The sequence below is a fragment of the Peromyscus californicus genome, unplaced genomic scaffold (assembly GCF_007827085.1).
Source record: "Peromyscus californicus insignis strain IS unplaced genomic scaffold, ASM782708v3 Scaffold_17__1_contigs__length_78620276, whole genome shotgun sequence".
Lineage (NCBI taxonomy): Eukaryota > Metazoa > Chordata > Mammalia > Rodentia > Cricetidae > Peromyscus > Peromyscus californicus.
This window is the reverse complement of record NW_026294469.1, coordinates 24,695,450-24,723,019: the sequence shown is the minus strand read 5'-3', so window position 1 is coordinate 24,723,019 and position 27,570 is coordinate 24,695,450. Positions and strand designations below refer to the sequence as shown.

The following is a 27,570-nucleotide window of genomic DNA, read 5'->3' as shown; positions in this document are numbered from 1 at the left end:
ACCAAGAAAAAAATTCTTGCCTTACTCTTAGTCATATTCTCCTGGTTATTTACAATTAATGGTATTGTTTAGAATAGCTAAACAAATAACTTTTAAAGCTCTTGGCAGCTTCCAGTTTTCCAATTAACTTACAGAGCACTCCTTTCCAAGATCTATTATAAAATCTGCTAGAGCTGGCCAGCCTTAATGAAAAACAGCAACCTCAAGTTTTTCCAGGAGGAATTATACTTAATGGAATGAAATGAAAAGTTAAAATGCAGTTATTCGGTCTTCATTACCTTAAAAATAGTGATCTTGTCTATAAAGCAAAATATCGCTACAAATTCAGAAAGAGATTCAACTGCTTGTCTAGCAACCTGTATGAAAGGAAAAGCAAGAAAGGAAATTCAGCACAGTCCCATCAGAACCCAAGGGAGCGGACTGTTGGCAAACTGCCTCTTTGTGGAAAGAGCTATAGACATTCTCACAAGACATTACAAGTTCATTTACAACAGAATGGTCACATCATTCCTAAAATGTGTCTCTGCCAAAGCTTTTCTATCCTTAGGATGCTAGTCAATGCCAACTTTTTAAACAGCAAGGTTATGTTAATGAAATGTTAGGATGGTTCATTTAAATGTAAATCAGGAGATTTAGAAATTAAAAGTACCCAAAGCAACATTAACTGTCACACTGCACAAGATCCAGGATTGTGGATTACTCTGTATAGCCATAGGTATATCAGGTTGTATCCGCATTAAGCAGACTTAACACAGCCATAGGAACCTCAGCTCCCAAATCTCTTGGTAACTGCCAAAAACAAAACAAAACAAGGTAATCCTTATCATTAACTTACTCTGAAAACCAAATTTTATTTGACTAAATCTCCAAACCCCAGTTTTCCTTTTTCACACTATAAACTAGTTAAGATTAAGGGAGCAGTAAGAAAATATTTAAGTTTTAAATGAATAGTTCTCATAAACAAAAATTATTTACTCATAATTATAGCCAATATTCCTAATTAAAATTTCAGTATCATCATCTTGGTTAGGTCTAACCAGAGTAAAAAGTTCCCATACAGCCGGAAAGAGTGTATTGCTCTTGAAGAGGACCAAGAATTCGGATCCCAACATCCAGGTTGCAAAGCTCACAATGACCACATGTAATTCCAGGGACCCTACTTCTGACCCTCTTCTGACCTCTGTGGGCAACAACACTAACATAAGCACATACCCTCATATACACATAAGCAAAAGTAATAAAAAAAACTTGGCATCGTTTCCCAGGAGCTGGAGCACTGACTGTTCTTCCAGAGGACCTGGATTTGGAGCCCAGCACCCACATGGTGGTGGCTCACAATCATCCAAAACTGGAGTTCCAGGGGATCTGAGGCCTTTTGACATCTGCAGACATCAGGGACACAGGTGGTGCACACACATACGTACAGGAAAAACACTTATACACAGAAAACAAATCTTAAAAATAAAAAATTAAGTTTCCCACCTGCTATAGCAGAGTAATTGGATTGAATGAGTCATCCATCGTGTGTTATGTGGTGAACCCAGAGTGTATATTTTCTATCAGGTACTCATATAGCTCATATAATATAAAGTAGATGTCACTCTACTTGCAATTTATACAGAATTGTGATTTGAAAAAAAAGATACTTGGCTTAATATTCAAAAAAAATAGTCATTTAAAAAACCTCACTCCCATCATTCATATCTTCCCTTTTATAATTTTCTTGAGGATACCAAAGGATACAGTTAAATTAAACCAGGAAACATACTGGTTACAAAGAGAACTAAGCAAACGATAAATCTAAATCCAACAGTATCAATCAAAATTTTAAGCAGCATGCATTCAGCAAATGCTTGAGTGCCTCCTCCTAGAACACTATTCCAGACAACAGTGAATACTTTAAAAAGGACTAGGTATGGTGGCTCTCGCCTGGAATCTAGCACAAGAGGCTGAGGCAAAAGAACAGGCCTGGACTAGAAAACAAACAAACAAACCAACAAAAACCACTGCAGTGACGGCATAAGCAACAGACAAGTAAGATGCTGTGAGCACTAGGAGGAAAATAGTCACAGTAATGATGCAAGCAGGCGGGGTCCGTAGAGGGCCAGTCTCTCTTAATAACCACAGAGGTCAAGAACCAGTCAAACTGAACCTAGACCAGTCTAAAATCCCCACATGTGGGGAGGTGGAGGCAGGAAGATCAGAACTTCACCTGTGCTATATAGCAAGTGTGATGATTACACTCCCGAACTATAAGCCAAAACAAGCCTTTTTCCTGCATTACACTGCTTGTCGGGGATTTTGTCAGGGCAATAAGCAAAGTAACTAATACTTATCTTGTAACTCTTCTGTTAGGTTTGGAAATTTCCCCTCAAAAGTTGCGGAATAGCAGGCCATTATAGGAAAGCAGGGCATGGTGGCACCGATCACCCAAGCGACAGAGGCAGGCGGATCTGTGAGTTTGGTCTACTAAGAGTTCTAGGTTTGCGACAGCTAGACAGACTATTGTCTCAAAAATTAAAAAAATTTTAAAAAAAAGAAGGAAAAGAACAATGCTCCAGGTACAGCCACAACACAACAGAAAGTGGTAAGCTGTCCAGTTCTCCACTCTGCACAAGAAAAAGCTCTAAAAGCATGAAAGAGGGTGCCCCTAGCTGCTATCAAGGAGGCCTAATGAAGACCTGTCTGACAGCACTCCAGAAGCAAGTGGTTGTCTCAGGTTGTGAAGAACACAGGCGCCTCCTAGCAACCAGAGCATAACTGAAAAATAGAGTGGGTGGTGGCAGCCACCACTAAAACAAAACCTAAGAAAGTATAAGCCATTAGAGAGGTTTGAATTTTGTTCCTCCTTACTTAAAATATTCTAGAACCATTCTATTCTCACTGTTTATAACAATTATTTTGAAAAACGCTAAAAACAATTCCTTACCAAAGGGAAGGTAGTCTATTATATAGAGTCAGGTTTATAGCAAATACATGAGATAATCAACTTCTAAAAGACTATTTGGCTCATGGTTTTAGTTATTTTAGTCTGTAACTGGCTGGCCTATGGCAATGCATCAAAGAAAACATGGTGAAATAAAGTCTGCTGGCCAATGGCAGGGGACACTCCAGTGACCTATAAACCCTTGGAAGGCGTGCCTCCAGTAATTTACAGACTTCCCACTAGGACCCATCTCCTAAAGCAGTGGTTCTCCACCTGACCTGTGAGTTGCAAGCCCTGTGGCAAACCTCTATCTCCAAAAATATTTACATTGTGATTCATAGCAGTAGCAAAATTACAGTCATGAAGTAGCAATGAAAATGATATTATGGTTGAGGGTCACCACAAAATGAGGAACTGTATATTAAAGGTTCAAAGCATTAGGAAGATTGAGAGCCATTGTTCTAAACGCTTCTACCGGGTCTCTCTGTGTAGGCCTGGCTGAACTGGCACTCAAGAGATCTACCTACCTACCTTGGTCTCCTGAGTGTGAAGATTAAAGGCATGTACAACCACACCCACACACTTGGGCCTTTGAAGGACACTCCAGAGTCCAACTACATAGTACAAGCAAATCCTACCTCTTCCATTACTTAAGTAAAAGTAGAAAATGTCCTTACAGTTATGTTTCTACAAGTCTACAGGATCTCTCCAAGCACTTAACTGCAGAGCTGACTTCTTCAGACTTCATAGTCATCAACCCCACCCCTTTCAGAATCCTACCCCTACCAACTCCTATGGCCTCCCCATCTCTGTGGACCAAAGCCCCACCAACCAGGTCCCTACAAGGAGACTCTAGGTTCTTTTCCCTTCCCTCTTTCTGCCTCCTAGTTCCTACCTCAGTCAACACTAATGGCATAATCCTCCTCCTGATACAATACACACTGTTCTGCAGGCTCTATCTAGCCTGGGTCTTATCGTCCGTCTAAGGTATGTGAGTGAGCCAGTAGCATTAGAGCTCAGTGACAGAGAGAGCACTTGCCTAGCACTAGCTGAGCCCTGGGCTCCATTCCCAGAATTGCTTATAAAGAGTGTGTGTGAAAGGCTTGTTACCTATGAATCTACATTCCCAGCTATTCTCCAAGCAGCTCTAGTTATCACCATCGTTGGGTCACTCCTCTCTGAGAAGAACAAACAGGATAAAGCCAAAACCTCACTGGGCCAGCTTCCCCTGCACTAGCCTGTTAGCCTTCCCAGTCTCCAAGCCATGGAAACAGGTGAGCCTCCAGAGCTTTACATTTACTTTCCTCTGCCAAGAGCACCTGCGGATTCTTTCACCTGGAAAGCTACTCACCTTCTTTCAAGACTCAGATACATCCCATCCTCTGCCTCACAGAAAGGGTTATCCCTACTTCTCTAGATTCCCCCAGAACTTGCCACAAGGCACTATAAAACAGAGCCACTGTGAACACATATGGATCTCCATTGTTTAATTTGAGACAAGATCTTGCCATTAAGCCCTGGGTGGCCTCAAACACAGGCAATCTTCCTGCCTCAGTCTCCCACTCAAGTGATAAGAGGATTGCAGGTGTGTACCAACACAACCAACAAACCGTCAGTTTAAAAAAAAAAAATTACCTTTGAGGAGAATCTTAATTATTTACAGGGGAATGTGGTGATATTTTATCTGTGAAGCCCAATAACGCTTATCTGCGGATCAGATGGAAAAGCCAGTCACTATATTAAACAGAGAGGTCAGGCAATGGCAGCACACGCCTTTAATCCTATCACTCAGGAGGCAGAGATCCTTCTGGATCTCTGTGAGTTCAAGGCCACACTGGGAACAGAGCCAAGTGTGGTGGCACATGCCTTAAATTCCAACACTAGTTAACCATGGAGGTCTGGAGGTCTGCACACAGACAGGAAGTGAGGTAGCTGGGCGGAGAGAGGAAATGAGATGGCAGAACAGAAAGGCATATAGGGGTGGGTATACAGGAAGTAGGTCTCTTTGGAGACTGAGGTGTCAGTGAGGTGAGGTTGGCTATGGCTTGTCCTATTTCTCTGATCTCAGTTTTTTACCCCAATATCTGGCTCCGGAGAGAGAGACTGTTTAGCAATTGGTCTTACAGGGGAGTGAGGTCAGAGGACAACTCTATGAGTTCTCTCCTGTCCGCTCTGTAGTTTCCAGGAATTCAAGCCCTCCTACCTGGAGGCAGGTGCACTTGCACATGAGTCATCTCTCTGGCCCACCATCACTTTTCTGATTCAACTGAAATAACATTCTAGCCGGGAGGAGGGGCACATGCTTGTAATCTCTTATGTTTAACTGAATTGACTCAAAAGTGTTTCAGTTTTCATCTTGCAATACTGACATGCAGAAAGAAATAAGGAGTAAGATTAGCAAAAATAGACACAGATTGCAACTCCAATCTATCACTGATATTACCGGGGCTAATCTCATTAGCTGGGAAGCTTAACATCGCTAGCATCTTGCTCATGGGCAGATTTTTAATGAAGGTGCTGTATTTAAGTTAATCCCTCCCAATGTTATTGACATTCAGCATTGCACTTCCTTAGACTCAGTAACAATACCTAGAAAACCCCTCTATCTCTCTAGTCTTAAATAAGCTTAAATTTTTTTCAGAGTTACCATCTTCCATTTCCTTGGATTCCGCCCCTTCCCAAGGGATCAAACTCACATTTCATTTGACCACATCTCTGTAAAACGACAGGTTTTTAAAGATACACTTCAAAGTCAGTCTAAAGCTTTTCTGAGAACCAAATGACCCCCCAGGTCATTGAAAGAAAGCAAAGGTAACACATGGTTATAGGAAACCTTTGTCAATTTAGAGATCTGCAGAAAGAAAATCCCTACAACACTGCCTCTTGGCTCTCCTTCAGCCTCTGGCTTACTCGCCCCACCATACTTTATATATATATGTACTATTAGCAAAGGCTCCTCTCCCTCATGTCTCCAGAAACAGGCCACACTGAGTGTGTTTCCTGAGTTATGATAGCACTTCTAGCTTCAAGAACAGTCTGCGGGCTGGAGAGATGGCTCAGCGGTTAAGAGCACTGGCTGCTCTTCCAGAGGTCCTGAGTTCAATTCCCAGCAACCACATGAGGGCTCACAACCATCTGTAATGAGATCCAGTGCCCTCTTCTGGCCTGCAGGGATACATGCAAGCAGAACACTGTATACATAATAAATAAATCTTTTTTAAAAAAAAAAAAGAACAGTCTGCAGCTTAACCTAGCTAATAAACCAGTACAGAACTGTATCACCTCATCTTTCTCAGGTTTCCAACTCAAATCTTCAATTCTGGTATCAAATACTAATAAAGTAACACAAGCTGTATCAATTAAAACATTTTCATGACAATGGACATTCCACTTATTTTGCCAATATTTAACAACACAACCTCGAAAAAAAGACAAGGAAAACCCACAACTTTATACAGTGAAAGGAAATGAAAATTAGGTAATCCAGAGAAGAATTAGTCTTTAAATTAACAATTCAGAAATGAGATAAATTATAAATTATAGTCATTGTGAGCACTGGCTGCTCTTCCAGAGGATCCGGGTTCAATTCCAGCATCCACATGGCAGCTCACAACTATAAGTAACTCCAAGATCTGACACCCATACATAGACATACAGACAAAACACCAATGCACATAAAATAAAAATAAATTTAAAAAAAAGATTAATTGGATTAATCATTAAAAACTTCTAACACTAAATTAGATATTTTGTAATGTCTTTTCAGTCTTTCATCTGTAACTCCAATCCAGAGGATCTGACGCCCTCTTTTCTGACCTCTGATGGTACCAGGAACACACATGGTACACATACATACATGCAGCCAAAACATTCATATACATAGAGTAAATAAAACTAAAAACTAAATTTGAATCCTAAAAATGAAAAGTTAAGGTAAATTCCACAATTCCATTCTTTCTCTCCACCCACCCACCACCGCCGGCCCCCCCCCCCCCACACACACACACACAGTTTCTCTTTGTTGCCCTGGCTGTCCTGGAACTCACTCTGCAGATCATGCTGCCCTTGAACTCACAGAGATCCACCTGCCTCCTGAGTGCTGGGATTAAAGACGTGTGCCACCATGCCTCATCTAAAAGTTTTTAAAGCTCTAAGAAAAAGCTTACCTTGTAAGTAACCCAAATGTCCCCAAACAAATGAACAGATAATCAAAACGTGGCATATAAAGTCCAAGGAGACAGATCGTGGGTAAAAGCGCTTGCCTAACAAGCCTTGTGATCTGAGTTCAATCCCCAGAAGTAAGAAGCCAGATGCACGGGGCAGTCAGAGAGCATATCAAGTGAAGTGCTTGTCACCAAGCCTGGTGACCTAAGTTCAAATCTCCATGACCCACATGGCAGAAGGAGAGAACCAATTCTGCAAGTGGTCCTTTATCTCCAAACCTGTGTCACTCCCACATACACACAAAATAAATTAACGAAGGGGCTGGAGAGATGGCTCAGCAGTTAGGGCGCACGCTCACATCAGGCAGCTGACAGCCACCTGTAACTGCAGTTTAGGGTATACAACGCCCTCTCCTGGCTGCAGTGGGCACCTGCATGCAGTGCACATACAAACACACTCAGGAACACTCATAGACAAATAAAATAAATGTATGTAAGAAATTATTTTGGGGATTGGGGATTTAGCTCAGTAGTAGAGCGCTTGCCTAGCAAGCTCAAGGCCCTGGGTTCTATCCTCAGCTCCAAAAAAAAAAAAGAAAGAAAGAAAAGAAAAGAAATTATTTTGGCGTATAGACCTCTTTCCTTTTGCAGCCTTCGCTGGATCACAGCTGCCAAAATGAAGTTCAATCCCTCTATGACTTCTGACCAATACAAGAACCATGAACAGCATTTCAATGCACCTTCTCACATTAGGAGAAAGATCATGTCTTCCCCTCTTTCCAAAGAGCTGAGACAGAAATACAATGTTCGCTCTATACCCATTTGAAAGGATGATGAACTTCAAGTTGTCCGAGGACACTACAAAGGCCAGCAGACTGGCACAGTGGTCCAAGTGTCCAGGAAGAAATACGTCATCTACACTGAACAAGTGCAGCAAGAAAAGGCTAATGGCACAACTGTCCATGTGGGCATCCACCCCAGCAAGGTGGCTATCACCAGGCTAAAGCTGGGCAGAGACCACCAAAAGATCCTGGAAAGGACAGCCAAGTCTGGACAGTAGGAAAGGAGAAGGGCAAACACGACTGAGAAGATGCAGGAGTAGAGGCATCACATACACAACTGTCATTAAAGACTGTTAAGTTTTTTAAAAAAAGAAAGAAAGGAACTATTTCAAGTTGAATTGGTGAAGTGTGCCTGTAACCCCAGCAGTCCTACAGAGTGATGGAAGTAGACTCACCTACCCGCAGCTCCAGGGTGGCTACCCTAGAGTATTAAGCATGACAGAAAGAACAATGAGAGGGCCAGCTAGATAGTTAACTGGGTAACCAGCAAGCCTGGTGTCTGAGTTCAATTCTCAGAACCCACACTCTGTAGAGATAAAACAGATCATCCCCATAATTTGCTCTGACATCCACACTCATGGTATGCATGTATCCACACACATACACCAGAAAGAAAGGGGGAGAGAGAGAAAAGAAAGAAAAGAAAAGCAAGAAAGGAAGGAAGGAAGGAAGGAAGGGAGGGAGGGAGGGAGGGAGGGAGGGAGGGAGGGAGGGAGGGAGGGAGGGAGGAAGGAAGGAAGGAAGGAAGGAAGGAAGGAAGGAATTTAAAGAGAGCATGTTCCCTCAAAACAAGGGTGAAAAACAAGAACCAACCTCCAAAAGTTGCCCTCTGGCCTACACACGTATACACACACACACCCCTATCATACATGCATACTACATACACACACCCGCACTTGAACACATATTATACCTGCATACATACTCCACACATACACACCATGTGGTACACACATACCATGTAATAATACTTAACTTTAAAAGGAAAGTTCTGGAATAAGTGTTAGGAAGACAGTGTTATAGGAAACACCAATACTCCTATCACCTAGACAAATTACAGTGGCAGAATCTATCTGGTTTAACTACTTTATAACACTTAAGTATTAAAAGTCCTAGAGCCAGAAGTGGTCCCACATGCCCTGAATCCCATCACTAAAGAGGCAGAGGCAGGTAGATCTGGGTTCAAGCCAGCCTGGTCTACAGAGTTCCAGGACAGCCAGGAAAAACCCTGTCTCAGAGGGGAAAAAAAAAAAAAAAGTCCTGAAACTTGCAGGGAAAGGCTTGAACTATATGCAAACTGGATAAATTTACTCAATTTTAGCTTTGCTTAGCAGCAACTCTCTATCCCCCTAGCCAGGCACATGTTACAGGAACAGCTTGCCAGGTGGACAAATAAGGGTCCTGCCCTCCAGATACCGAGGAATTGTATTCTTATTGCTAATTACTGCTTCTAATCAGGGAGATAGAGAAACAGAAGAGCATCCACTACTACACTTCTTTCTGCTAATGCTAGTTCTCCTCCAGCTAAATATAATTCCTCCCCAAATGTAATGAACCAACACCTTTCTCCCCTCCCACTTAATTTTTCTCTTTATTCTCTTCTGGGAGACAGGGTTTAAAAAATGTAGAAGCAGCCGGGCGGTGGTGGCGCACGCCTTTAATCCCAGCACTCGGGAGGCAGAGCCAGGCGGATCTCTGTGAGTTCGAGGCCAGCCTGGGCTACAGAGTGAGTTCCAGGAGAGGCGCAAAGCTACACAGAGAAACCCTGTCTCGAAAAACCAAAAAAAAAAAAAAAAAAAAAAAAAATGTAGAAGCAATCATATTAGGGAAGAAGGTAATTAAAATGTTAGTGTGGCGCTTCCTGATCCTCAGTGACTTTTACATATGGATTGAGTGTGTAAGTCCCCAGCGTGGTGACAATGACTGTAATCCCTAGCACTCTACTATGCACTGGGAAGGCTGAGGCAGGAGGATTATTAGTTCAAGGCCAGCTTGAACTGCATAGTGAGACTCTGTCTTCAAAAGGGGAGGGCAGATCTTTATTTAAAAGGTAAGGTCTAACGAAAGGTCATTAAGATACAGGGATGCACGGGGCAGTGGTGGCATACACCTTTAATCCCTTTAATCCCAGCACTCGGGAGGCAGAGGGAGACGGAGTTCGGAGCCAACCTGATCTACAAAGCTCCAGAACAGCCAGACAGAGCTGTTACAGAGAAACCCTGTCTCAAAACCAAAAAGATACAGGGATGCTGCCTTCAGGAGGATGTGTGTGGTGGTGGTGGTAGTGATGGTTCAATATATAAAAAAAAATTACAAAAAAAATTTAAAGATATACAAGCAGCCAGGCATGATGATGCATGCCTTCCTTTCTCTTCCTATTGCTAGACTGTGTATGCTAGCGTGCCCACTTTTTTTTTTTTGTTTTGTTTTGTTTTGTTTTGTTTTGTTTTGGTTTGGTTTTTCGAGACAGGGTTTCTCTGTGTAGCTTTGCGCCTTTCCTGGAACTCACTTTGGAGACCAGGCTGGCCTCGAACTCACAGAGATCCGCCTGGCTCTGCCTCCCGAGTGCTGGGATTAAAGGCGTGCGCCACCACCGCCGGGCACGTGCCCACTTTTTTATATGAGTACTGAGAATCAGAACTCAAGCTTACACACTTATGCAGCAACACTTTATCACCCAAGCCAGTAACTTAGCATTTAGTGAATAGTACCTACTATGCACAAAGAAACAAGTCTGGTACACAGGAAGCAGAAAGATGAACATGAACATACTGACTTGAAGAACTTTACCATCTAGCACAGCAGCTAGCGAAATAATTGATACTATCATTATTTTAATGAAAGCAAGTTAGCAACACAGTAATATTTAAATGATAAATTTGATTCGCCCCTAAGAAAAGCCACTTAATATGGATAAAAATACAGCTTGTCCAGCACTGCGTAACAGAAAGACTATATTAGCATTTTATCACATCAGAAGTTAAAATAAACACCCTTTATAAATCATCTTATTCATTAGACAGATGACAAAGTTCAAACTGTGAGGCCAAATCTCATAAGATTAAAAACTCTGAAGAACATACTATCTAATTCATCAGATAACAGACATATAATCAATGACAAATTAGCAACAAGAAATACCTCATCACTAAATCCTAACTCCATTGTTTAGTTTAACCTTAGAAGAATTATATACTAAGGGGATACAAAAATGGTTCAATAGTTAAAAGCACTTGCTACTCAATCATTGAGGACCAGAGTTCAGATACCAGCACCCACATTGGGCAGTTCACAAATGCCTGTAACTCCAGCTCCAAGGGACTGGACACCCTCTTCTGGCCTCTGTGAGCACCTACACACACACACAGTGTGCATACATTCACACATATACACACAAGTAAAATTTTAAAAAATTAAAAATTCTATTATTGAACCAGGTATGGTGGGGAAACTGAGGTGATAAGAATAGCCACTGAGTCTAAGGCCAGCCTGAGTTAGAGAAACAGTCTCAAAATAAAAGCAAAGGAAATGCAATTACATTTTTTGTTTGTTTGTTTTTTAGGGTTTTTTTTTTTTTTGGTTTTTGGTTTTTTGGGGTTTTTTTTTGTTGTTGTTGGTTTTTTTCGAGTCAGGGTTTCTCTGTGTAGCTTTGCGCCTTTCCTGGAACTCACTTGGTAGCCCAGGCTGGCCTCGAACTCACAGAGATCCTCCTGGCTCTGCCTCCCGAGTGCTGGGATTAAAGGTGTGCGCCACCACCGCCCAGCACATTTTTAAACTTCAATGCTCACTGAATAGAGGTAAAGTGGTTAGAATAACATAATTTCTGCCCTCACCATCTCCTCACCATTTAGCTGAGAGGGGTGGAAAAGAAACACTAAGGGAAATAGTCTTTAGATTTCGTGATTTCTTAGCTATGACTCCAAAAGTAGAGGAAACAAAAACATATTATACATCATCAAAATTATAAACTTTGTAACAAAGGAGCACAATCACCAGAAAGTAAAAAGACAACCAGAGAAAGTATTTACAAAGCACTTCTCTGATAAGGGATTACGCTGCAGAATATATATATTCTTTATCACTGAGAAGGCAAGGGCGGGCAAATATCTCCATAAGGAGTTCCAGTATGGCCAGACATATAGAAAGAGACCCTGTCTCAAAAAACAAACAGCAGCAACAACAAAAGAATATACAAAAACCTACAGCTTAAGCACATTACAAAAAAAAAAAGTTTTGTTTTGTTCTGATTTTTTTTTTTTTTTTTTTTTTTTTTTTTTTTTTTTTTTTTTTTTTGGTTTTTCGAGACAGGGTTTCTCTGTGTAGCTTTGCGCCTTTCCTGGAACTCACTTGGTAGCCCAGGCTGGCCTCGAACTCACAGAGATCCGCCTGGCTCTGCCTCCCGAGTGCTGGGATTAAAGGCGTGCGCCACCACCGCCCGGCTTGTTCTGATTTTTAAAGTCCAAGCTAGAGATTTGATCAGTGGTATTGCTCTGGCCTAGAATGTGTAAGACCCTGTGTGTCCAATTTCCAACATCCACGTGGTAGCTCACAGAGGTCTTTAACTCTTGCCAATTCCAGGGAAATCTTTGGAAGGTTTCTGCAACCACCAGGGCCAACAGAGCAACAATCCACATGGGACAAGAAGGAAATCCGGGAGGCTGAAGAGATGGCTCAGCCGTTAAGAGCACTGACTGACTGCTCTTCCAGAGGACCCGAGTTCAATTCCCAGCACCCACATAGCAGCTAACAACTGTCTGTAACTCCAAGATCTGACACCCTCACACACACATGCATGCAGGCAAAACACCAATGCACATAAAATAAAAATAAATAAATTAAAAAAAAAAAAAGAAGGAAATCCAGTTCAATACAACTCAGGAGCCGGCTGGTTCAAACTTCTCGAGTCTAACACTAGGTTATTATGTAGGCATATTTAAATACAGTACAATTTGGAATAAAAGTTTCTTGGTGTCACACAATGCCCTGTAAACAAGGAAGCATAATTACATCCAAACTCTTCTCAGAGTACAAGTCACTTCTTCATGAAGATGGGTTCTAGAAATAGGCTACAAGTGTTATCTTAAGGGTCTGGGGGAGGATCTGGTGTGGTCTTGGTCATACAAGTAACACAGAGGTCATCTGAGCTACTAGTCAGCTCTGGTTCTGGTTGTGGGAGCTTGGGGCACCCCTGGCCATACAGGTAACACAAAAGTCACCTAGACAATAAAAAAATCTCTGGTCCTACTTATGGGAGCTTAGTATGGCCTGGCCCTACAGACAGCACAAGGATCACCTAAGCTATTAGCCACCATTGCCAGCATTCCAGGCAGAAAACAGGTTAGACATCTTTTCCTTTCAAAAGACAACCTTAATGCTTAACATTCTGGTTTCCCTAGTTCTATCCCTGAGCGCAAGGACCTTTATGCTCCCAACAGAAATCCAACACCTTCTTCTGGTCCCATGGACACCAAGTACATGGGGCACAGACATCCATGCAGGCAAACCACCCATACACATAGAATTTTAAAACTTAATTTAAAAAAGAAAAACAAGGAAAAGAGAAGGTCACAAAAAAAATGGTCAGATTCAAAGAGACAACCCGAATGGTTAGCTGCCAAGATCCAGAGAAAGGTGAATGAAAAGCTACAGAGTACAGAATTCACTTTGGACAGGTGAAAACAGAAGACTGCATAACAATGTGTACTTACTTAGAGTCAATGAGCACACACACACAGGTTTAAATGGTAAATTCAGTTGTGCACGTCTTACTACAAAATACATAAGCGGCTCCCTGCACCCACATGGTGGCTCCCAACTGTCTATAACTCTTGTTCCAGGGGGTCAAACACCTGTTCTGACCTCTCTATGGACACTGCACACATATGATGCAGACATACGGTCAGGTGCACACACACACATAAAGTAAAAATTCTAAAGGAGCCGGGCAGTGGTGACACAAGCCTTTAATCCTAGCACTTGGGAGGGAGAGGCAGGCGGATCTCAGTGAGTTCAAGGTCAGCCTGGTCTACAAATCGAGTTCCAGGACAGTCAGGACTGTTACACAGAGAAACACTGTCTTGAACGATTTAACACAAAAAATCAGTCTGGGGGCCAAAGGTGCAGCTCAGTTAGTAAGTAACTGTCTAACATGCAAGAGGCCCTAGGTTTGTTCCCCAACACCACATAAACCTGGTGGTGGATCCTGAAATTCCAGCACTCAGGTCCTGGAGACCAGAGTTTCAGAAGTTCAAGGTCATCTGCAGCTACATAAAAAGGTGAGACCATTCTGGGCTACCTGGCAAAAATAAGAACTAAAGGCCTCCAAATGGTTCATTGGGTAAAAGCAGTTACTAACTAGACTGACAACCTAAGTTAGATTTCCCAGGAAACCTATGATGGAAAGAGAGAACCAATTCACAAAAGCTGTCTTGTGTGTGTGTGTGTGTGTGTGTGTGTGTGTGTGTGTGTGTGTGTGTGTGTGTACATGCACAAATTCATAAATTTAATTACTGAAAAAAAATTTGCTCTGAGACAGAATCTTAATACACACACACAGCCTTAGCTGGTCTGGGACTCCCTGTGTACATCAGGCTGACTTTGAATTCAATTCTGCCTCTGCAGTATGAGCCACTACATCAGTCCCCACCCTGAAAAAAAAATTAATGAAAGAAAATTGGTCTGAAATTTTAAGTAAAAGCTAGAATTTAGAAGATCTTGAATCTCACCTTAAGACTAACCAGAACTAATCACGATGTGATTACACAGTTTGGAGTTTCAAAAGTAAGAGTGGAAGCTTTGGGCTGCCAGGGTAGCTCAGCAGGTAAAGGCAGCAGGCGAACAACCTCAGCTGGATCACTGGGACCCACATACTGGAAGAAGAAAATCCACTTCTCCAAGTTGTCCTCTGACCATCACACTTGTGCACACAAACACAAAATAATAAAATGTGGTTTTGTTTGTTGAGGGGAGGCGGGGGAGACAGGGTTTCTCTGTGTGCCCCTGACCGGCCTGAAACTCACTCTGTAGACCTGGCTGGCCTGGAACTCAGAGATCCACCTGCCTCAGCCTCCCAAATGCTGGGATTAAAGGTGTGCAACACCACCGCCCGGCTTAAGATGTGTACTTTTTTTAAAGGGCTTTCTTTTTTCTTTTAGGAACTTTAAGAGCTCAATCACCCTGAGCAGCACAGTATGACCTGGTTTTAAAACAAACACAGAAGCAGAAGGGCAAATAAAGTCAACTATTAGTGGGAATTTTTGGGATGCTAACAATTTGTTGTTTCTTAGTGAATATACATGGTGTTCAGTTTATAAGAATTAATGAACAGGGATTATAATTTTTCTCTAATTGTATTTCAACTTCAATAAGGCTTACTATTAAAGATAAAGCCTTAAGCCAGGAGTGGTGGTGCACACTTTTGACCCCAGCACTCAGGAGGCAGAAGCAGGTGGATATCTATGAGTTCAAAGCCAGCCTGGTCTACAGAGTGAGATCCAGGACAGGCTACAAAGCTATACAGAGAAACCCTGTCTCAAAAAATAAAAAAGAATAAAAATAAAAAGATAAAATCTAGACACACACACACACCCCACTTCCAAGAAATGACAGATTGGAGGAGGTCATCCACAGAAAATATTTACCAAACAGCATAAAAGATGCAACTACAGAAGCTGTACAAGAGACCAAAACACTGAGCACCAAGAGAAAACCCCGGGAGTTCAAAAAATAGTAAGTTTGCCAGGTGGTTAAGAAAAAGCAACATGGTCCAAAGGGAACCCACAGGGGAAAGGAAATGAAGGCAAAGTCAAGCGTGGCGGTGAGCACTTGTAATCCAGCGTCTGAGAGACTGAGGCAGGAAGATCATTCAATTCAATCAAGACCCTTTGCTAAATAAATAAAGAAGGACAAGCAACTGAACAGCTTACTGAGATACTACTGAGGGGTCCACCACTCAAGAAAAGCCTAAAGCTGGAGTGGAAGCAAAGAATGTGGCCAGAAAAGCATATGAATGAAACACCAGAGAGGACCCTGTCACTGATGAGATCTGGGAGGGAGGGAAGAAAGGAAAGAAAGGAAAGAAAGGAAAGAAAGGAAAGAAAGGAAGGAAAGAAAGAAAGAAAGAAAGAAAGAAAGAAAGAAAGAAAGAAAGAAAGGGGAGAAAGAAACGGGAGAAAGCTGAAGAAAGTTCGTGTTGCCCAAAGCAGCCATGTGATCGACTGTAGTAGCTGCCTCACCTGTCAGTGAACCACCATAAGCTAGACTCCAGAAAGACCTTTCCTCCTTCATTCAGTACTGCGTCTTAACTGACCCTCTTAGCCAGGTCCCAAGCCTTGAATAGGTTTACAAGGCTCACTTTCCAGCAGAGACGGCAGACAGGAATATCAATAAAGTACAACACAAACCAAAGTTACTAACAAAACTTAGCACAGTTTGCTACCAGAAATGAAATGCTTGAGACACGACTGAGATCTCAATGCTTAAAAACCAATTTTACCAAGATGCCTGGACCCCACCCCCAAACCAATCTTTATTTGGGTCCTTTCCAAAACACAGCTCCACTCATCCTAATCACCTTTACCCACATGACCTTCCTCACTCAACTCCCTGCTTTTAGACACGCACAAATTCAAATCTCTAAGCACCAACAAGAAATAAAAAGCTGCTCGGAGCCGGGCGGTGGTGGCGCACGCCTTTAATCCCAGCACTCGGGAGGCAGAGCCAGGCGGATCTCTGTGAGTTCGAGGCCAACCTGGGCTACCAAGTGAGTTCCAGGAGAGGCGCAAAGCTACACAGAGAAACCCTGTCTCGAAAAACCAAAAAAAAAAAAAAAAAGCTGCTCGGATCATGAAAGGCCCTACAATGGCTTCTTACAGCTTCAGAATAAAATTTAAACATGAAAAAAATTAAAAAAAAAAAAATTTAAACATGGCCATCTGTGACCTGGCCTTTGCCTTCCTGACAACCTTAGGTGAGACCTCCCTTCGTCAGTACTCACAATCCAAAGATCGCCTCTAAACCTGTAGGCCTCAAATACTGTGCCAATACTCAGGCCACCGACACCTGTTAAGGACCCTATTCCTTTATTCCTGTCTAGGTTTAGTCAGCACACTTAATCACCACCTTCAACAAGAGGGGCAGTCTGTGCTGTCACTAATGTGACTTTCTAAAAAACTTCAAGACCGTTGGTACCAGTTACTCTGGCTCTTCACATCTAGTTTAGAGCTCTGAAACAGCATTAAGTCTTACTTCAGATACAGTTAGTCTGAGAAGCTGTGGGATATACAAGGAGACCCATGTGGCTCAGGAGAAACATCTTACACTCAAAATGAGGAGCTGGATGCTAGCAGCTAAGGTTGATGGCAGAGGAAGGGGGGTGTGCAGCTCAATGGTAGATCATGTGACTAGCATGTACAAGGCTCTAGATTTGTTTCCCCAAAGGGGGAGAGGGGAGGAGAAAGGAGAAGGCACAAGGTAGCGAATCTCAACTAGGGGAAAAAAGAAAAAAGACACCCCTCATCTCTAATCAATATATAAAATGTTTCTGATGGGAATGGAGGCGGTATCACACAACTGCTACTGAAAACCAATGTACTCAGGATATAATCACATGCAGGAAAAGGAGTGGGTGAAGAGTAAAGAGGGGGAAAAAAAACAGTAATATTACGATTCCCCACTTACATGCCCTTTTCTGCTTTTCCCTACTTTGTCACATGACTTCAACTCATGTGAAGTCCAGTTCATCCAGCTCACAGGCCCCCCACCTTCCAGAACTCCCAGACTTATTCTCATAGACGTGTTAACATCCTAGTCCAAGTGTCTGCCGTTTGCATTATACACAACGTGACCCAGACAGGTGTTATGCATGGCACACGCCTGAATGCCGGCACTCAAGAAGCTTAGGCTGTCTTGGGCTTCATAGTGAGATCCAGTCTGGGGAGAAAGGATAAGGCACTAGAGAAGTTTCCAGTCCTCAAAGAAAGAGGATTTTTAAAACCTATTTTCTAACTTAGTGAGTTATAAACAACTGAGCAGAGGCTTCAAATGATTTCCCCACTCCATCCTTTTGTAAACAACAAATTCCGTTTCTTAAAGTAACATCCACCTGTAGTCTTTAAAAAAAATCAGTGCTACGCACAAAATAACCTCTTCAAAAACATATCATAAAGATACAATACACAATACAGTGATGTAAGCCTAAGTTTACATTATAAATTATTGTGAATTGTATACAAGAGACATAAAAATTGTTTTGAAAGAAAAAAATGTTATGAAGACGAAGAACATAAGAGAGGGTATCAACCGTCGATTTGAGACACACACACACACACACACACACACACACACACACACACACACACACACACACACACACACACACACACACACGTTCCTTTTAAAGTGAAAGGCGGGGCACTGACACCGCAACGCCTGCAATGCCCGCCCTCGGGAAGCTGGGGCAGGGAGCCCGAGCGTCCCAGGCCAGCCTGGGCTACTTAGCGAGACCGGCTCTCGGTAACACAAACTCCGTGAGGGACAAGGCTGTGACGCCACTCCCGAAAACCGAGAGTGCAGTCAGTCGAGTTAGGCAGCGCAGGCGGCGGAGTGAATTCGAAAAGTCAGGATTAACAAACTCCTCGCCACCGGTCCCCACGGGTGTGGCGCACCTTGGAGGCCCGGAGCGCCCGGAGAACAGGAAGCTAGGACTCCCGGGACTCCGCGGGCCGGGCTGGGAACGCCAGCTCCCGGGGACCCCTGCTCCCGCAAACGCCCCAAAGTCGCGAGGGCGGGGAGGGGGAGGGGAGCGGCCGGCACCCACCCGGGGCACGATCGCGTCCCACCACCACCCCGCCGCCGCCGCCGCCGCCGGACGGCCAGGGACCCGCCGCGGTCCCCTCCCAGTGGGGGAGGCGGCCCGAGGGAGGCGCGACGCCGGCCCCGCGAGCGAGCGAGCGAGCGAGCGCGCGCCTCGCCCCGGGGAAACAAAGTTTAGCAAGAGGGAGAAAGTTTGCCGAGGCAGCGCCGCGGCGGTCGCTCCGCTCTCCGAGCGTCGGGCTCCGCCCGCCCAGGCCCAGGCGGCTCCGGGAAGCCACCCTTGGCCCGACCGCTCCCCGAGGGCGGCGGCCGCCGAAGAGTCGGCGCCGTCCCCCGGGACCCCGGCCTGAGGAGAGGCCCCCCCCCCCGCGCCCCACCAGGGGCCCCGCGCGCGCCGAGGGGAAGGTCCGAAGAGTTACCTGCGGCGAGCGAAGGCGAGCGCGGGACGACTCCGGAGGCGCCAAGCCGACGGCCGCCGCTTTGTCTCCCGCCCGTCCGGCTCCCAGGAGGAAATGGGCCGCCCGGCGCCCCCGCCCCCGGCCCGCCCCTCGCCGCGCCCGCCCTTCCCGGCACCTCCCTCGGCGCGCTCTTCCCGGCGCCTCCCGCGGCCTCCACCCCGGCGCGTCCCGGCCTGCCGCGGCCGGCGCTCTCCCCGGGAGAGCCTCCCGCCCCGAAGGGGGTGCCTGGCCGCTCCACGCCGGGACCCCCAGGAGTCCTCTCCGTGTGGCCTCCCGGCGCGCCGTCCGGACCCCCGACGGGAAGGAGGGGCGGCGACTCCGGGAAGAGCCCGCGGGCGGGGAGGGCGGGCGAAGGAGGGCAGGTGAGTCACGGCTCCCGACTCAGGTGAGTCTCGGGGCGCGGCCCCGGGAGGCCCCGCCCCGTCCGGCTCCCGGGGACCGGCGTGGTGACGCGGGGGCCCGCTGGGCTCACTCCTGTGGCCAGTGTCACCCTATCCCCCTAGTCCGAGGCGCCCAGAAGAGGGGGCAGCCTACCCCCTTGCTCTCCCCGAGGAGAAACGACAACTCCAAGTAATTGTTCCACGTCTCCGGGCACCGTGGAACGGGAATCCCATTCTTAGAAACTTTTGTTGTTGTTTTGTGCTGTTTGTTTTGGTTTTGTTATTTTATTTTTGAGGTGGGGTCTCACGTAGGTCAAGCTGGTCTCGAACTAGCTGTGGCGGCAAGAATGACCTAAAACTTTTTTTTTAAAACATTTGGGGAAGGGGAGGGAGAATGCACATGCTCTGCGCTTATGTAGAAATCAGGACGATTTGTGGTTCCCTTCTCTCACCGTGTGGGTCCTGGGGATTGAACTCAGGTTGCAGGGCTGGGTGGCCAGTGCCAACTTCCGTTAAACTTTCGATCCTCCGGCACACCTCCCAGCTGCTGAGATTATAGGCCTGCACCATTAAGCTTGGCCTTTTGGGGCCTCATTAACAAGGGTGGGCAGGTGAGCAAGATGGCTCGGTGGGTCAGAGTGTTGGCCCCTCTACCAACAATGCAAGCCTGGCAGCCTGAGTTGGGAGAGAATGAAGGCCACAAAGTTGACCTCTGACTTCCACTCTGGTGCAGTTTCATATTCACCCGCACACATATCCTACACACACAATAATAATCAGTAAGATCAATTTTAATTTTAAGAAAAGTGGGTTGGAGATGTCTCGGTGATAGAGTGCTTACCTGCTCTGCCCTGGGTCCAATCCTCAGCACTACAAAAGGAAAATTAAAAAGACCATTCTTGTCCAACTACATCTTATTCTGTTTCTACCTTTGGGGTTTTGACTCTGGTGGTTGGAAAGAAAGTGGCCCCCGAAGGGAGTGGCACTATTAGGAGGTGTGGTTTTGTTGTCTTGATGGAGGGAATGTGTCACTGTGGACTTTGAGGTCTCCCATGCTCGGTGTGGAAACAGATTCCTTCCTGTTGCCTGGGGATCAAGATGTAGAACTCTCAGCTCCTTCTCCAGCACCATGTCTGCCCGAATGCTGCCATGCTTCACACCATGATGATAATGGACTGAACCTCTGAACTGTAAGCAGACCTCCATTAAATGTTTTCTTTTATAAAAGTTGCCATTGGCGGGCATGGTGGCACACGCTTTAAATCCCAGCACTCAGGAGGCAGAGGCAGGCGGATCTCTGTGAGTTTGAGGCCAGCTTGGTCTACAGTGCGAGATCCAGGATAGCCAGGGCTACACACAGAGAAAAAAAAAAAAAAGAGTTGCCATGGCCATGGTGTCTGCTCACAGCAATAGAACCCCAACTAAGACAGACTCCCATTTGTCTCCTCTGACTACAGTGGCTCTGTGTCCCCTCACTTCAGGTGGCTATGTCAGGACATAATAATCACATAATAAATATTTGTTTGGCCTACCTAGAATCCTAGCACTTACGAGGCTAAAGCAAGAGGATTACTAGAAAGAACCTTTCTCAAAAAAAAAAAAATTATTGTTTGCTCAAAGTAATAAAACAGTTAAAATGTCCATTGGCTCAAAACCTTTTTTTAAAACTTTATTATTAAAAAAAAAAAACTGCTTTGGAGAGGCAGGTAGCTCTCTGAATTCTGGCCTACAGACTGAGTTTCAGGACATCTAGGGCCCTCCTGGAAGGAGAGAAGTGACTCTCAAAGGTTGTCTTCTGACCTCCACATGTGCACACACACATAAATAAACTTTAAAAGAATTGAAAGAATTGGTGGTATGTGCCTGTAGTCACAGCACTCCGGAGACTGAGGAAGCGCTGCTGTAAGTTTATGGCCAGTCTGGTTCACGTAGCACCGGCCTAGACGTGGTTAACATTAAGTAGCGGAAATAAATAAACAAGAAAAGTATCTTGAAGGGATCTTGCGTTCAGAAAGCTTTAAGAACTGCAGTATCCTGGAGCCCCATAGCTGCCTTTTTCTATGTGTTGTCAAGCCACTGATGATGGTCTTATCTAGACTTGACAATAAATTTGCTGACAAGTCCAGGATTACATTACCACCTTAAATCTTTTCCCTGAATTTGAGACTCAGCATATTCCGGTCTCTGATATCTCTCTGCATTTGGCTTCTGATGGGCATTTAGGCATGTCAAACTTCACATGACTACATATCTAAAACTGCTTTTCTGATAACCACCCAAACCTGCTTACCCCACCGCGGGCGTCATTACCTTAGTTAGAAACTCTAATCCGGAAACCTTGGAGTTGGGGCTCGGGAGGTGGCTCTTCAGTTAAGAGCGTTTGTTACTCTGACAGAGGACCTACATTCAGTTCCCAGAATCCACATGGTGGCTCACAACCATCCATAAGCCCAGTTCCAAGGGATCTAATACATTCTTCTCACCTCCACAGGCATCAGACACAGATGTGGTACACATACATATATGAATCATCCATAAGCCCAGTTCCAAGGGATCTAATACATTCTTCTCACCTCCACAGGCATCAGACACAGATGTGGTACACATACACATATGGATCATCCATAAGCCCAGTTCCAAGGGATCTAATACATTCTTCTCACCTCCACAGGCATCAGACACAGATGTGGTACACATACATATATGCAGACAGAACATTCATAATTATAAAATAAAATGTATTTAAAAAAATAAATCTTGGAATTATCCTTGACTTCTTTCTCGCATGTTTTTACGTGACTACTTCAGAATATACTCAGAATCCACCAGCCTTTCTCCATCTCCACTGTTACCATCATGAATTGAGTCAGCCATCATCATCTCTGCCTGAGTTTCACTCCTAACCTGTCTCCCTCCTCCTCGCCTTACTCATTCTAGCCTGAGTGAGTGATCCTGTAAAACTTACGTCCCATACTGTCCCCAGCTCTGCCCCAAACCTCCAGTAGCTCTCACCTGTCAGAGCAAAAGCCGGATCCTTATAAGGGCCTCCAGAGCTCACTTGCCCCCACACACTTCTCTGACACAGTGGCCTCTTTACTGTTCCAGAGTAGGCTCTTGCCTAAGGGCCTTTTCTTTCTGCCTGGAATGCCTGGAATACCATCCTGACTCACTCCTTTGTCTCTGCCAGGTCTTTGCTCAGGTTTCTCAAGCGAGACTTCCTTTCAGCTGCTGTATCTAAAGTTGCAACCTCTATCACCTGTGACATATAAAATCATAATTTTGAGTACATAGTCCTTTTGGTTTCTCAAGACAGGGTTTCTGTGTGTAACTTTGGAGCCTGTCCTGGATCTCACTCTGTAGACCAGGCTGGCCTCGAACTCGGAGAGCCACCTGCCTCTGCCTCCCCAGTGCTGGGATTAAAGGTGTACACCACCACTACCTGGCATCTTTTCTCACTTTTTATCTTATATTTTTATGTTACATATTATTCATTTATTTATCCTATTCTGTGGGGAGGGGGAGCTGTGCCACAGTGCATGTGTGGAAGTCAGAGACATTTTATTCATTTATTTATTTATTTTATTCTGTGGGGAGGGGGAGCTGTGCCACAGTGCATGTGTGGAAGTCAGGCATTTTATTCATTTATTTATTTATTTTATTCTGTGGGGAGGGGGAGCTGTGCCACAGTGCATGTGTGGAAGTCAGGCATTTTATTCATTCATTCATTCATTCATTCATTTATCTTATTCTGAGGGGAGAGAGAGCTGTGCCACAGTGCATGTGTGGAAGCCGGAGACAACTTTGGGGCATCAGGTCTCTGCTTCTGTGGTATGAGTCCTTAGAAATCAAACAGGCCTTTGCCTTGGTGTCAAGCCTTTACCTGCTGAGATGTCCACTGGCCCCTCCACTTATTTCTTGAGACAGTCTCTGACTTAAGCTGGAATTTGCTATTTAACTGGGTTAGCTAGAGAGTGAGCTCCCGGGATCCACCTGTATCCACCCCACCCCCAGGGTTGGGTTTACAGATGCTACCTCACCTAACTTTCATGTCGGTGCCGGGGATCCAAACTCACATCCTCGTGCTTAGGCGGCAAGCACTTTCCCTACGGAGCCAGCCCCACATCAGCAGTTTGTCTTCTTTCTCCTCCATTGGAGGGTCCTTTGTAAGGACACTGTCTTGTCTGCTTGATTGGTTGGTTGTTGGTTTGTTGATGTTTGTTTTTCAGTCTCTCCCCATAATTCAGCACAGTCAATGGAACATAAAATACACATTAAAGCTATTTGTAGAGGCTGCAGAGATAGTTCAGTGACTAAGAGCACTGGCTGCTCTTCCAAAGGACCCAGGTTCAATTCCCGGCACCCACATAGCAAATTAGAACTGTCTGTAACCCCAGTTCCAGGAGATCTGATGCCTTCTTTTGGCTTCCATGGGCACCAGGCATGCTGTGGTGCACAGACATGCATTCAGCCAAATACACGTAATAAAATAATGAAAAGGAAAAACATTAAGACTGTTTTCACGGGTCAGGAGAAAGGGGCAGCAGAATAAACACAAGCTCAGAGCTGTATAGCAAGACCTGGTCTCAACAATAATATTTTTGCTGGCTGTTGGTGTCTACTTTAATCCTAGGACACAGAGGCAGGAGAATTGCTGTGAGTTAAACACTATCCTGGTCTGCCTAGAAAGTTTCAGGACACCCAGGGATATAAATGTGACCCTGTCTCAAAAAGGGAAAGAGGGATTAAAAAAAGGAAATGGCTATGGTGGTGCACTCCTGTCTGTAATCGAAGCCCTCAGGAGGCTAGCACAGGAGGATTATGAATTCAAGAACAACTGACCTACAAAGAAGGGGGCGGGGTGATGCGAGAAATTTACCTTATGGCAGAGTACAAGCCTAACACAATCCCAGTATGGCAACAAATAAGAGCTTTGTAGACGGGATGAAGAGCCCTGGGTAAAGGAGGGAAACCAGACATTGAAACCACAGACTTGGTTGCTGATGTCAATTGATGGCATCTGGGTTCGTCAGATTTTACCTCGCTGAATATTGTTCACACACAAAGTTTATTTATGCTGCACTAAGAAAAACACGGGTCAATCAGCAAGAGTCCAGGATATAATGGAACAGTAATACTGACCTTGGGACTCCTTATTCACTACCCACTTGCATTCCTAGGAGTGCTTGTGCCTCTTTTAATAAGCTACTTCTTTCCCATGCCTCACTGAAAAGGCATGACTTTTTTTCTGCCTCTCAGCAGCTGACAGGATTTTAACCTAAACTGTGCTGGTTTTTTTCTTAAACTCTTAATGTAATTGTTCTTGGGGTTTAAAAAAGGAAACAGTAATATCAAAATGTCAATAAAGATGAACTAGCAAAGACCATTTTACAGAGTCTCCGCACCATGAACACTTATTATTTGCCTACATCGTGCTGGCAAATAGATTCACAATTTACAAAGCACTTTCCTGGATGTTACTGCCTTTGAGACACCCACAACCCTAAGGAAGGCAGAATGAGAAGTGAAATTCAAGAGTGATAAAGAACAAGAACCAGTTCTGCAGCTTGTAGTAAAAGTTGCAAAATCTTGAGCTGGGTGTGTTGACTTACGCCTGTAAGCCCAGCGCTTGGAGGTAGAGGCAGGAGGATCATGAATTCAGGGCCAGCCTGGGCTACAGGAGATACCGTCTCAAAAAACAACAACCCGCCCCCCCCCCCCAAAAAAAGTGGTCACTTGTCACCTTCCATCAAGTCCCAAAAGAAAAGACCAAAGGGGCTCTTAGCTGGCCCTAAGGAGAACCAGCAAGAGAGGCTAGATTTGGATGAGAGTCCTCTGTTAGCTTAGGTAGCAGCAGGATGTTTTCCTCATGTCTGTAGAGCTAGGTCATCCTCAACTAAATCAGCAGGTGAGCTCTTTAAAGCACATACCTGGGCCCCACATCTAGCAGCTCAAATTCAAATCTTCAGGAGGGATTTAGCATTTTTTAAAGTCTCTCAGGATGACTCTGGTGTTTAAGCCAGAGTTGAGAATCACTAATTCATTGCATTGTCTCAGCCTGAGCAGTCATAAAAGCTTAAAATGCATTTATTAATGTGTTCATCCTACAATAGTAATTGTTTTACTACCCTGAATGATGAAAACTAACCACTCTTGTTTCCTGTGTCCTTGTTGTTGGAGAGTAGCCTCAGGTCATGAGGAACTGAGTCAGGCTGTACTGGGCAATAGCCCCTAGCCATAAAAAATTGCTTGGCCCCAGCCTGACCTGTCCCAACCACCTGTACAAACAATATTCCCAGATGTCAAAAACAACCCATCTAGCTCCCAGTTAAACCACAAAAAAATAGCTGTAACTTCCTGGTAGCTACTCATGTGTGTGTGTGTGTGTGTGTGTGTGTGTGTGTGTGTGTGTGTGTGTGTATCCATGGATTTCTTGCATTAGGTATATGTATACATATACATATACCTAATGCAAGAAATCCATGGAGTCTGCTTAAAGGGCAAGAAATTTATTAGGGGATGAATACTCACTCTGGCACGAGAGATTTATCGTAAGTTCCTGGAAAGCCGAGCTGTGGTCCATGCTGTCCTTCCACCTAATCCATCTCAGCATCCAAAACAAAACAGAGAGAGGGATGCCTGTGTGCATCCCAGGTCTTAGGGGTTTGAGAGGCCACGCCCCAGGGGTATGTACTTCAAGGTCATAGGCGAGTGGAACAGTTACCTGCTGCCTCTCTGGGGTGGTGCTTCAAGGTCATAGACAGACCAGCTACCCACTACATATACCTGCCCCTCAGCCCCTCTAAAGGTGCTGAACCTTCATCCTGCAGGAAGATTGAAGCTCCTCAATATTCCAGTAAAGCAGACTCAGCCTGTTGAGATGGAATCTGTTACTATTATATTCCTCACTCTGTAAGAGAACAAAGGCTTAGGTTATACTGAGAATGTAGCAGCAGTGAGACCCGGATTGACCAGAATCCAGAAGCGAAGTTGTTTTTTTGTTTTGTTTTTAAGATTTATGTACTTTTACTTTATTCACAGGAGTGTTTGCCTGCATATATGTGTGTGCCACAGGCATGCCTGTACCTGATAAAGCTAGAAGACAGCATCTGAGCTCCTGAAACTGAAGTTAATCTCTTTGAACTAGAGTTACAAAGGGTTGTGAGCCACCATGTGGGTGCCGGGAACTGAACCCGCATCCTCTGCAAGAACAGGAAATACTCTTAACTGCTGAACCATCTGCCCAGCCTTGCAACTGCACATGCTCGAAGAGGTCAGCGGCTTTGTGTCCTCCTTGAACTGGAGTTACAGGGGGTTGTGAGCCCCCTGACATGGGTGCTGGGAACTGAACTGTCCTCTGCGAGAGCAGTGTGTGCTCTTCATGGCCGAGCCATCTCTCCAACTCCAGAACCAAATGGCTGTTTTGCCCAAATAGTCCCTTAGTCTCTGGACAGCCAGTGTTTCCTGGCTCTGCCTCCCGAGTGCTGGGGTTAAAGGCGCATACCACCACCGCCCGGCCTGTTGCATTTTTTTAAATGCAGAGTCTGTTAGGGATTGAACTTGGTTCATCAGGTTTGGTGACAAGCACCTTTACCCGCTGAGCCCTCTTGCCAGCTCAGTTTTGCTTTTTAAAATGTATTGTAAAGCCACGTTCAGAATAGTTTTCATGCCAAGACTATGCCCTTGTGAGAGTCATCGAAACGTGTATTGCTGTGCCATACACACACTGTCTTTGTGCACAGCGTCAAGAGGTGGGACAGGGAAGGCTTTATGGGGGGACTTGGAGGACCCAGTCCTGAGCTGCCCACACATCTGTTCTAGGCCTGCTCCAACAGAACACCACTGGTTTGAAATGGTGAGTTCAACCTGGGCCTTTGACACTTAGGGAAGATGTGGAAGCATCTCTTTATTTATGTTGTTCATCTTTCATACAAAACTGGATTCAAGAGTTCTTAAAAGCAGCAGGAGCAGGGATGCACGCTTTCATCTCCG

General features: G+C 44.8%; 2 protein-coding genes across 2 annotated transcripts in view; one reads left to right on the top strand and one right to left on the bottom strand.

Annotated features, from left to right (window-relative positions):
* Ctnna1 (catenin alpha 1) overlaps positions 1-19,270 on the bottom strand; it is a 139,117-nt gene extending 119,847 nt beyond the window's left edge. Inside the window, exon 1 of the mRNA XM_052741872.1 lies at positions 19,163-19,270. The gene's annotated coding sequence lies outside the window, so the exon portion shown is untranslated. The remainder of the gene's footprint in view (positions 1-19,162) is intronic.
* LOC128112671 (proline-rich protein HaeIII subfamily 1-like) overlaps positions 19,169-27,570 on the top strand; it is a 46,372-nt gene continuing 37,970 nt past the window's right edge. Inside the window, exons 1-2 of the mRNA XM_052741880.1 lie at positions 19,169-19,563; positions 20,653-20,771. Of these exons, the coding sequence (XP_052597840.1) occupies positions 19,256-19,563; positions 20,653-20,746 (402 nt within the window). The 5' untranslated portion in view covers positions 19,169-19,255 and the 3' untranslated portion in view covers positions 20,747-20,771. The remainder of the gene's footprint in view (positions 19,564-20,652; positions 20,772-27,570) is intronic.